Below are 12,313 nucleotides of genomic sequence, written 5' to 3' on the forward strand. Positions count from 1 at the left end.
TAAACCCTCGGATTCATATTTTACCATGAAAGACACAGCTGCTGACAGTGTGATACGACAGAGAAAAGACCACTGAACCGAGTTGTTTAGATGCATAAATTGCAGTTTGCCCGATTCGCTGCACACACCTAAAACTGACAATAGCAGATGTTTAATCAAGCATTTGAGTATTGACGCTATGTATAATTCATAAGCTGTCAATCCTGTTGAGTAGTTTTCAGCCATCCCCACAGTGGTGAAAAATCCGTCCAACAAGAACATCGCATCTCAGTTGTAGCGTCGAATGCTGCATGCGGCCCCCTATGGCCTGGTTCGCATAGCCATCGAACGCTCTATCCCTGCGTAAAAGTTTCATAGGCGGCATTATCCTCGTAATCATCTACGCACTTCTTTTTTTCTTTTGGGAAGAGCCCCGCATTCCAATGGCGCCAACCGCATTCAGAGTATCTCCTTTTAATGTGTTCTCACTAATACAATGGTATCTCCCAGTAGATCGTTCCGCATTTTAGCTATGTGTATATGCCATATGCTAGAGAACTCGATTTCCCAACTGGTTGTTAGTCGCTTCCCCCTCAGAATATATGCAGCGAATGTTTGAATGCACAATCGTTGAAACACACTCTCTATAGTAAGTATCTTGCCACAAGATACTTACTACATAAGACAACATAAGAGTCTACAATCACCGGGTGGACATACGACCCGCTGAACCACGCTGACCTGCCTATAGTGGGTTCCTTTCAAAGTATGAAGCGCCAAAACTGACGGCACACTAGCAAGGAACAAAAACAGGACAAGGAGGCTGCTCTCGTTACTCGCTTCTGGACGTATGCGCTTGAAACCCATTCCCGTTTCCACGGCAGCTGGCGCCGTATATGAAACTAGAAAAGGCTGGAGGTTGTGCGTTTGTTTCATTCTGTCTAAACTCTGGACAAGAAAGGAATTTCCAGACGCATTTTGAGTTCGTATACCTAACCGTGGGGTTCCATTCGTCTTCCCGCCGACTTGGTCTCACACACAGTTCTCCCATTTATCCGAGTTTGAAGGGAGCAAGCTTTTCACAGCTCGTCCTCGGTTTGTGTTGTTTTTAAGGGGCAGTAATATTTCCGTAGGTGTTTAACCGCGGCGGGTTTTTGTGCTTACTTCCGTCGCGCACTACACTGCATGTGTTACTCTGGCAGCTTGACGTGTGCCATGAACTTATAATCACCGCCGTGTACAAGTAACCTTGGACGCAACTATACCGATAATCTTTCGCCTAGTGCACATTATGGCTTAGGTAAATGCAAATTTTATGCGTTGGGTTAATTGCGAAGTTTCTCGTACATTACCTCTGTAAGTGTCCCACATCGTTGTACAGTCTTCATAACGTTTGCCAGTCCCATGGCGGAACTCAAAGTCGAATCCAAGTTAATATTGGGGAAAAAGGGGACACGTTAAGAGCGTTTGTTGTTCAAGAAATAAGATCGCTTTGATAATGCCATTTCCATTAACATCCGAATAGTCATATTTACTTGATTCTCACGCAATATACGAAGCTCTCTCCCCGCAAACACTCGAATATATTTTGTAGAAATTGTAGGAAGTGTTTATTGAAAGTGTAAGTTCAAGAGCGTCTGCTAATTACGAACTTTGTAGTAAATTATATGTCGGCGCTGCAAAGCTTTGTTTTACGAGAGGAAAAAAAAGTGGTACCCGCTTCCCGACGGGTTGACACGAAGGGAATACTGATGCGGATGCAAAGTTTTTTCATGTGTGTCTCAATGATGGCATACCCGTTGTGGTTGCTAAGTGGCTATAGTGTCAAGTTGCTAACACGAGGTCACGAGATGGAAACCCGGCCACAGAGGCCACACTTCGATGGCGCATAAAAGCGAAAACACCCGTGTACTTAGATTTAGGTGCACGTTAAAGAACCCCAGGTGGTGCAAATTTCCCGAGTGCCCCACGTACCGCATGCTTCATATCAGATCCTGGTTTTGGCATGTAAAACTCCATAATTATGGCATTTGCAGTAATTATTTCACAGCTAGAAAGTGGTATTCAAGCATTTCACGCATGTTTTGCCAGTGTCCTGCAAAAACGAAGTGTGACACCAAGTTTAAATTGTGAAAAAATAAAAGACCCAAAGTATGGATAATACTTAAGCGTACGTACGATCTTTTACCTTCCTGCATAGCACCCCAGAACTACTCGATGCGAATTGAGTATTGAAGTACGCTACGCGGCTACTGTCATGCAAGCTTAAATTGCTCAGTGACGTTTCGCGCTCGGAATGTTCAATACTAAACGGCTTCAATGGGAATCGGAGCTGCCTGTGTAAGAAATGCTCTCAAGTGCGAGGGCTGCCACAGCGAAACTATAACGCAGTGCAGCGCGTTATCAACCTGTCACGTGACACACAGCCGAGCGTAGCAGTCACATTCGTAAAACGGACAAGTCAAACTCACGGCTCCTGGAGGACTGCTGGCATCCATCTTGCAGCGGCCGGGCTGATCCGTTTCTTAAAGCGTGAAAATCGAATACCATATTCAGAAACTTTCCAACTCATAATCTTCATATCACTTCATCAAATACACACGAGGAAAACACCAGTCGACATTTGAGCCGTTCCAGGTTCGGAGGTCGGTACTATGCGGTATACATAGTGTCTTATTAAAGCGATAGCAGCAAGGGATCCGTGTCACAGAAAATCCAGCGTTGGCGTCCGGCCTTCGGTCGACGACCGCCCTGTGAGCCAGAAATCGTTGCGAGCCATGCGGGCGTTCGGTGCCTCCGTTAGTCCTTAAGTACGACTTATTCGCAACATACAGACAAGATAGCGTCGCATTGTAATTTCAATATACGAGAGAACATAATCATGTTACGCGGAAGGAATTTCCACACGCATTTTGAGTTCGTATACGTAACCGTGGGGTTCCATTCGCCATACCCGCTGACTTGGTCTCACACAAAGTTCTCCCATTTATCCGAGTTTGAAAGGAGCAAGCTTTTCACAGCTCGTCCTCGGCTTGTGTTGTTTTTAAGGGGCAGTAATATTTCCGTAGGTGTTTAACCGCGGCGGGTTTTTGTGCTTGTCTTCAGTCGCGCACTACACTGCATGTGTTACTCTGGCAGCTTGACGCGTGCCATGAACTTACTAATCACCGCCGTGTACAAGTAACCTTGGACGCAACTATACCGATAATCAAAGACTTACTAGTGTTTCTACTAGCCGTACAGCGGCGGGCCCGGTTCCTTGCAACAGCGCATCCTCTGGCCACGCAAGAGGCCGTGTTTCTACCAGAGAGCTCACCTTCGTGCATTCGCCGACATTGTTTGCCGGTAAGCATTACGGTTTCATATGAAGCAGTCAGGGATCTTTGAATGCTCTCACGTTCCGCTCTTAAAGACGAAGCTTAAATGCAGTTACGGCGGCATGACTCGGTAAGTCGTTACTCTGCAGTCATGGCAACTGTGAGCATCGTGAAGAACAAAGTGCTAATCAGTGATGGAACAAGGTATGATGCGAGTGTCAGCGTTTCGACTACTGATTTTCTCTTCCTCATGGTAATTGAAAAGATGTCTTGTCGAAACATTGATAGCGTCGAGATTAATTATTTGGCGACACTTCGGCTGAAAACATTCACCTTCTTGTGAACTTATTTCCCTAAAAAACAAAAACAAAGATATGTTTGTAAAATAATTTGCACTTTTCATATGAGCGTATTCGTTCCTAAATACAGTGCCACACCCTATACGACTCTTGGCGTTTGCGTTTCGACGCCGCGGTGGCCGCTGTCTATGTTCGCGGGGTCTCTTCTTTGGATGTGTAGCTAGAAAACGCTCAAGATGAAGCTTTAGCTCGGGACCAACTCCGACGCTGCCTATTCAAATACATGTAAAACGGAAAAACGTTTTTCTGAGATAACCACTAGACAGATTTTAATGACCCTTGTAGCATTGAGAAAGTCATTCTGGTGTCTATTGGAAGCGGAATTTCGATTCATGGCTTGCGTTATGTTAAAAAGATATTCAAATATTCGACAGTTCGAAAAACAAAGAAGCACGAAGTTTACAAATTCACAGGTCTGCATCAAGAACAGATATCGCGATTTTTCAAAAAGCATCCATTAGATCATCCAAAGCGGACAAAATTCGATACGTCATTTTACATCGTACGCGAGTTGGTTACGTTGTTTACAAAGGTTCTGCAAAAGCTGTATTTCGATATCACAAAATTTTTTTATATTCATATGTAACATATCAATTTTGTCCACTTTAGATGCACTATTAGATACAATTCACAGACATGCATTATCATGTTTAGTTGTTGAGCAAGAGTTGTAAACTGGATATTTTCGTTTTTTCAAAAATTTTCGATTTTTGACAATTTTTCATAAAAAAATTAACGACCTAACTCAAAAATTTGGAACCACATTTTAAGTTTTTCTTTTAAATGCAACAAAACGTCAAATTTGGTGCCACGGTTGCCGAGAAAAACGAATTCTCCTTTTACGTGTATTTAGATAGGAGCACCCGAGCTAAAGCTTCCTCTTAAGCTTCGCAGTGGAATGCCATGGCATTCAAAGGTCTGGTAGAAACGTAGCCTTTTGCATGGCGAGCGGATTCGCGGAGGCGAGCGCCATCTGGATGGCGTCGGAAGGAAGCGGCATGTCGCTCTACGAATGCTAGAAACGCTGGAAAAGTAGATTGTTTCCGCGTAACAGAATTATGTTTTCCCCTATATTCAAATTACAATCCGACGCTCTCATTTCTGTAGGGTTGTGTGTAAGTCTTAGTTTCCTGAAACATTTTACTTCGACAAATTCAATTCATTCAGTAGTTCCCGGCGCTACACGGAGTGTGGTGCAAGGCATGCGTGGTTCGGAATGATTTTGTGCTCACAAGACGGTCGTCGCTGGACGCCAACGCGAGATTTTGTGCGACACAGGGCACGTAAACCAATCACGTTAATATGCGCCTTCCTGTGGCACACCAGGCGTCGCATCGTCGAGATCAATGTGGCGACGGCGACCGTGTTCGCGCCCTTTCCCGCTTTGCTTCGACGCCCGCGGTGCTCGCTGTGCGTCTTCGCGGTGTGCATAGGCTTGCGCGTAACCCACGTTCAATATAAGTGGCACGTCACCGATATTTATTAATCAAAGTTTAAAAAGCGTTTACATGCGCTGCTCGTCGTCGTACCAATTCAATATGGCTGACAATAACACCGTCTCCTGCATAATTACGTGTCATAGCGACCAGTGGAAACCTGTGACGTCAGGTCAGCGTCTCCACCGCGAACGTCGCTTGCTTTAGCATAGAAGCCGGCCTGCAGTGGCCACGCGTTCCGAGGAGGCGCCGCGGTATAGCGCTCGCCACTGCCCTCCCTAGATTCACGTGACCACGTGACCAGCGGCAGGCTTGGCCTGTGAGATTGCAAGAGCTGCGTTGGGGCGGCTGTTTACAACTGGCCGCCGCGAGAGGCGCTGCCTCCGGAACCACAGTGGAGGAAAACAACTAGGAAGCTTGCCAGCAAGAATGCGACCAGCACGCTGGGCAACACGGCAACAAAGAACGTGAAGAGGAATGTCAGAGAGGCTGAGAGAATCTCATGGGTGGTGGCAATCGAAAACAAACTTGCTATGAGTGACTATACTAAAGAGGGGAAAAACGAAACCAGGAAAGGAAGTCGATTACTTTCCGAAGCGAGAATAGGACGCCTTCGAAAACGCACATATAAATCGAGATACAACAATGACGAAGAAGCATGTGCTAGCTACGGTGAAGCTATAGGGAAACGACGAAGCACGTTTTATTAGAATGTGAAGATACCTGCCAAGCGGTGGATTTAGACATTTCTAGCCTTCTTGACGCGCTTGGGCTCAGCGAGAGCAGGGTGGAAGAAAAGTAGAGAAACAGCAAACAACGGGGGTGTATAAAACAAAGTTCACAATAGGGGTTCAGAAAATTTGGTTATGGAAATTCATCGTGAGTTCTTTCTTTCCTTTTCCATTCTTTTTTAACATAGGCAGGACATTAGGCAATGTAATAAGAAGAGCTTGTTGGCGCAACCTGCCGCCCTGTTCCAAAGGGGACACTCGTAGCATCCATCCATCCATCGATCCTTACAGCGGCCCAAAAGGAGGAGAGGAGGCAGTGGCCGCGCGTTTGCGGCTCACGTTCCCGGGCATGTAGTTACAGGAGGCGTCGGTCAGCCGAAGCCAGCATGGGCAGGTAATTTCAAAGATGGCCATGAACAACTTGCGCACCCGCCACGTGTTCTTAACGGCTATATGGTGTGGCGCTTGTGTATATAAGCGCGAGATCGCGGGATCAAATCCCGGTCGCGGGGGCCGCATTTCGATGGGGGCAAAATGCCAAAAAAAAAAGAACGCCCGTTTCCCGTGGATTGGGCCCACGCTAAAGATCCCCTAGAGTATATAGTTAATCCGGAGTCCCCCACTACAGCGTGCCTCACACTGAAATCGTGGTTTTGGCAAAGTAAAACACCAGAATTCAATTCAATGGCTTACGTTTCTCGGCATGCCACTGCTGCTCGCTTCAGTCTTGCCGTTCTTGCCCCCGGCTCTGCCTGCAGATCAAAAGAGAGCAAAAGAAGAGAAAAATGCAATAATGAAGTGAATGAATTACTATAGGGCATGCGGACAATTGTATGAACGAAACGCAATTTCGTTCCAAAGCACGGCCCACTCCATTCAAAAGAAATCAGGGTGACACTACGATGCTTAAAGCGTTTACGTATGCCTTCCTAATTGCGGTGCAATGTAAAATAAATAAATATAATTAGGTTCAGACGCGACAGCGCTATCTTTATTATGTGAACTTATTTTCAAAATTAAGGCGTCCACAAATTTTTATTGGTTAAAGAAAGGCACCCATTTTCTTCACCAATGCCAACGGAACGATGCGTATCGAACATCCCAGTAAAATATGGTACTGACTTCAGCAATGTCGTCGTTTGTTGCAAAATTCAGTTTACTTACATGAAGTGTAATCACAACGAACTATAATATTCATTTTATCCGAATCTTCGCTTCCGTCCGTGCGACTTTCCGAAATTTTTTCCGGGGGTGCGGGAGGCCGGGGGGGGGGAGGGGCAGAGGTCCCGCCCTGGTGTAGTCGAAGCCAGCCCACGCCCCTAAAGTGTTGTTATCAGAGTTCTCTTAGCCGCATCATTTGAGGTTTCTTTTTAGTTTCCTTTCTTTAGTTGCGCATTAGAAGCACGAACGGTGGCTACCTCATCCGCATTTTCTACATTCGAAAATTTCCACTGTGAACACCATTCACAAACAATACATTTAAATATGTACACAACACAAAATTTATATTTTTTCAACAGGAGAAGGTAGCCAACAATTATCTTTAATGATACGGATAGCCTACACCTAGAGAATAATTATCACGTGTGTTGAACACGCAAAAAATTGCTTTGCATGCTTTTTGACAGTGAAAAAGAAGAGAACCTAGGGACTTTAAACAACGGCTTGCAATATACAGCTGAACGACAGGTAACTCAGTATTGCTGCTTTTTCCAGTCCGTAATACTAAAGACTAAAAAAAACTCTTCTAATAATTTATAACATTTATTAGGGATGGAAACATCGACACTTGCAAGCAAGGTCCACAAATACATAAATTCACTCAGTAACTGAAATGAGGCTAATGCGCATTCAGGAGAAATCAGATTCAATAGGGGTAAGGCGCAGCTGCGCTTACACTCAGACTAGTGGTAAATAAGGAAAAGAACAGAAAAAGAAAATACAGAGGCTGCAGTTTCGCCGGAAAGGCAAAGCAGTATTATTGATAGTGAAGTCATTACACGAAGGAAAACTCTTACAGTATAAATTCGTGTAAGGGCCGCACTCATGTACGGGCCGCCGCCCCCCCCCCCCCACCATGACAGGCAGTATATTTTTTTTAAATCCAACTGAGTAGCAGTCGCGTTAGTTGCGTCCTTTAGTGCGTCGCTAATAGATGGCTAGAGGAGGTTATCGCTTTGGTTTACAGCTGATTTCACACACGTAGTTGCAAATATTAGGTCAACTGGCCCGGTGCCATGTAAGGCTCGCGAAAATGGAGGCAAAAATATGTTGCCCTTAGACGACTCTATTCGTTATATCGGCCAGATAAATTGTAGTGAAAATTCACTTACTAATTGAAATAACAAACAGTGTAATATTCGGATCATGTTAACCTTTATCACGTTTATTAGAATGTGAAGATAGCTGCCCAGCGGTTGATTTAGGCATTTCTGGCCTCCTTGAAGCACTTGGGCTCAGCGAGAGCAGGGTGGAAGAAAAGTAGAGAAACAGCAAATAACGCGGGTGTATAAAACAAAGTTCACCACAAGCACTCACTGTCCCAACGCCGGCAGCGGGGACCAAAGGGTGGTACAGTAGCGCGATTCACTGCGAATCCGCTAATTAGAGCCGTGATCACCATCTGCCCTATTTTTATGTCCACTATTGAAATGGTCTCCGTCAGCGAAATCTCCAATTAGCTAATACGCCATCTGCAACCCTAGGGGCGCACAAGGACAGCGCGAATGAAGTTAGCAGCCATCCCTGCTCGCCCTTCATCATTGCAGCCACCAGTGATTACAGACAGTCAGATTCGGCCGGCGGACCGCGTAAATGTCACCCGCGCGCAGTCCTTCGCATCTACGGCAGCGATAGAGGAGAAGACGCGCGCTCTCCTTCCAAAACGCACGTTTGACCACGTGACCTCCACCTAACCTGAATATTGAACGCTCGGAAAGATAATGCGCAACAAGCCGCAATCCACGATGCAAGAGTCGCTCATTCGTAAGCCGTTTGGACTTCATACGGAACAACCCGGCGACAACGAGAAATAAAACGAGAAAGAGAAAGCAGTCGTCGAGCTCGCCTCAACCGCGGCTGCGGACGTCGCAGTGTGCACCGGCTACAAACGCGGCGTGAGCACCAATGACAAAGCCAACACCGAGCATGTCGCTCATCGGCACTTCGCCTGAACCCGTCCGACGCTGTGGAGGAGGCGTACTTTCCACCGTAGAAACAGGAACGGAAATAACACTGGACGCTCGCGGAGACGGCACACGCAAAGAGCCGAGCCATCTCTCATTTCAAGCTTGAAGCCGGCGCAGATTGTCTCAAATATAAAGCGCGCCACCCGAGAACTCATCAGGCGCACGGACAGCCAAGCGAAGCCGCTACAAACTAGGAGAATAACGCTCGCTTAGCTGTCTGATTCGGCCGGAGTGAGTGATTCGGAAAATTGCTCGCTCTCATTCTAGTGAAGGATTGCCCCTTCATGAACGTTGCGTGGTGAAAAGCCTTTATAAAAGAAAGAAGGAGCTATCGTATTGCTCTGGCGCGTTCTGCACTGGATGGAACGATATATAAATGAAATAAGGCACGGACGGTTCAACCACGTGACGTTTTCACCACCCATGACGTAACGTCCAAGTTACGATAACCCAAGAGTGAGTCTCGAATTGCCAGTGAAATTGGAGGCGTGCCGAGGGTATAATTTCATGTCTGGATACATCAGCTCATTCATATCACGGCGTTGCGAGAGCTCACGATGATCAAGAACCATGACAAACTCGGGCTTTGCTGCATAGCTCCCTTGTATTGCAATACTTTGTGGCAGCAGTGCTCACTCATGTCCTGTAGCACTGAGTAATTAATTCTACGCGCCAGTCAGTTCCTATATAGATGCTCACCACAAACGTACCCTTCTTGGCGGGCTCCTCACCCCCTTGGGACCTGGAGTCTTCGGTACCCCACTGTAGGCTTTGGGCGGCGTCGCTGTTCGCTTGGGGTAGGCGCCCATTTTCCCCAATGAGGCTCGCTCGAAGCCTGCAGGTCAACCGTAAATGGTGCACTTTCACGGTAACCAACATGAAAAAAAATGTTTGCACCACGTTCAATTCAAGCATGAAGCACCCGCCCCGGTATCCCATTTGCTATGGCGTATCGCTTCTGGGCTCTGGCTGGCCGTTGAAGTCTCGGCCGCAACGACCGCATTTCGAAGAGAGCAAAATGCAAAAAAAAAAAACACGCTCGTTTGTCGTACGTTCGATGCACGCTAAAAATTTCCAGGTGTTCAACATAATCTTCAGCGCCCCACTCCCTCTCCACTACAGCCTGCCTCATATGCCAATCGTGGTTTTGACATATAAGACCCAAGATTTTACCTAGGCTTTAAACCTGAAGCAAGTTTTTTGAACTTTGTTAGAATTCCGGACCCTTCCAGACACCGCCATCCTCCGGAACAACCGTCTTCTTTGTTATGCAGAGAGCGGTGTCCTGGCCTTCTGCACTATGGCGCCTCTGATCTTCCTTAATCCATGTAAAGACACTATACCACTTTCTCCAGAGTCTGCCTGGCAAGCAAAATCAAGCGCACATGCCAAGTACCGAATCTGCACTCCAGCGCTTTAGCGGCGTCCACCTGCCATCTGCGTATTGCCGTTGGGATTTGAGATGAAACCACCGGGGTTGGAAAATGTTTCCTTTTCTTCCCATTTTTCCTTTCTCGAAGTTGAGACCTGTGGATGGGATGGCGACCTAACGACGAGAATGCAGCACCATGGCGACCAAAAATCAGCGGATAGGGACGAAAAGAAAACAACTTCGAGCTTTTATGGTTCTCTCCGCCGTCGAACTAAAATAAAATAGATTGATTCAAAACGATGCCGAGCATTGGACAGTGTGCTTCGGCGCCATCGACAGTACTACCACCAAAGGCGCCAGCTGAACCTAAGGCTCAGGCTACGCCTACGTTTTACGGGCGGAGCGCATAAGTATTCATGCGGGCAATTTTTGCGAGCGGTACTTGCCTTGGCGCTTATTTGAAGAAACAGCGTACGTTGTTCCTTGTCCGTAGCACCTAAGGTGCACTTATCTTACTAAGTGAACTAATTTTACGTGTCAACACTAAGGCGTTGAAACACTTTAAATCATCCGCCTACTTAGAGAAAAAGTTCAATACCTCCTGCCCTTCCACAAGTTTCTCCATTTAAGGGCACCCGAGGGTGCGCTACCCTGCATATACAGGTATATTAGTCGCGATATGTTGTTTTGATGCCAACAACAGTAACAGTAAGCCAATGTCGGACAACAACGGTCGCCGCATCATGAGGCGGTTCGGTGCAGACATACGAGTGACCATGAAGTTTGTCAATGTACAATGCATCACTTGGAATCGAAAATGGTTTCACATTCAACTCGCCGAAGTTGTGCTGTGTGCATTCACAAACTTCATGGTCACTCATACGTCTGCACCGAATCGCCTCATGATGCGGCGACCTTTGTTGTCCGACATGAGCAGCTGAATATCTATAGCGAGTTAGGTCGCCGGAGTGTTTTGTCCTGGCGATGGTCGCTAAATAATTCCAGCAAAAATGACTTTGTATGAGCTTGGTTGGCTGTCCTCGTGCGGCTTGCCCAACAGTACAAGACGTTTCCATGATGCACTGCAGGCCCATAGTGCGCAACATTCAAGTTTTTATGCAGAAAGAAGACGACGCCCATTAGCAATGCCCAACGCTATGTGCAAACGATGAACATACCAGACCACTGCAGACAACTCTGTATTACATCCAAATTGAGAATTTCACGCAAAAAAAACGTGTTTGCATTTTTTTAACATTTGCGAGCAGAGTAATGCGTCCAGGAACCCACACTTTCCATGCTGTGTGTGCAAATGCAGTTTCATTATAATGTATTTGCTATGAGGCCCCCGCCGCGAGGGCACGAGAACCTTGTGCACTCCTCTGGTCACCGCTTGGGTTGCACGTGCACCGGACACGCGTGCGAGTATGAAGCACCCACGTGCCTGACTGACTAGGGTAGCACTACTGTGTGTGCGTGTGCGTGTGCGTGTGCGTGTGTGCGTGTGCGTGTGCGTGTGCGTGTGCGTGTGCGTGTGTGCGTGTGTGTGTGTGTGTGTGTGTGTGTGTGTGTGTGTGTGTGTGTGTGCAACGCATGACGTCCCCATGTGCAAAAATTATAAAAAGAATTACAAGGTCTTATGCGACAAAATCACACATGATTTCGAGGCCACGCAAACTTTGGCCAACTGTGGTTATTTGACCTGCACGTAAATCACAGCGGTTGACCCTTTTACATTTCGCCTCCACGAAAATGTGGGTACCGCAGCCGGTACGGAATTCGTGACGTCGACGTCAGCAGCGCAACAGCACAGCCACAGGGAACAGCAAGCACGAAGAGACGGGGCAGATATTTATTACATAAAGTTTTGATGGAAGCAGGGTGGCTAGTATGAAATGAGAATTGCTACTTTCGGTGCGTTGAAGTCACTG

The 12,313-nt window shown here is 46.7% G+C and overlaps 1 protein-coding gene across 20 annotated transcripts in view; it reads right to left on the bottom strand.

The window, feature by feature from the left end:
• The window catches only part of LOC142584895 (uncharacterized), an 84,936-nt gene that overhangs the window by 51,701 nt on the left and 20,922 nt on the right, over positions 1 to 12,313 (bottom strand). For 13 of the 20 annotated variants that reach the window (XR_012828965.1, XR_012828964.1, XR_012828962.1 and 10 more), the window contains 3 exons: positions 9,721 to 9,845; positions 6,516 to 6,574; positions 2,451 to 2,503 (listed from right to left, as the gene is read on the bottom strand). The exons of 1 other annotated variant lie outside the window; for it this stretch is intronic. Coding sequence is in view for 4 of the 19 variants with exons in the window: in XM_075695225.1 (XP_075551340.1) it covers positions 2,451 to 2,503; positions 6,516 to 6,574; positions 9,721 to 9,845 (237 nt within the window). In the remaining 15 variants the exon portion in view is untranslated. Of the gene's footprint in view, positions 1 to 2,450; positions 2,504 to 6,515; positions 6,575 to 9,709; positions 9,846 to 12,313 lie in introns of all 20 variants that reach the window. 6 more of the 20 variants (XR_012828971.1, XR_012828970.1, XM_075695226.1 and 3 more) reach the window with 3 other exon arrangements.

The sequence above is a fragment of the Dermacentor variabilis genome, chromosome 6 (assembly GCF_050947875.1).
Source record: "Dermacentor variabilis isolate Ectoservices chromosome 6, ASM5094787v1, whole genome shotgun sequence".
NCBI classification, from domain to species: domain Eukaryota; kingdom Metazoa; phylum Arthropoda; class Arachnida; order Ixodida; family Ixodidae; genus Dermacentor; species Dermacentor variabilis.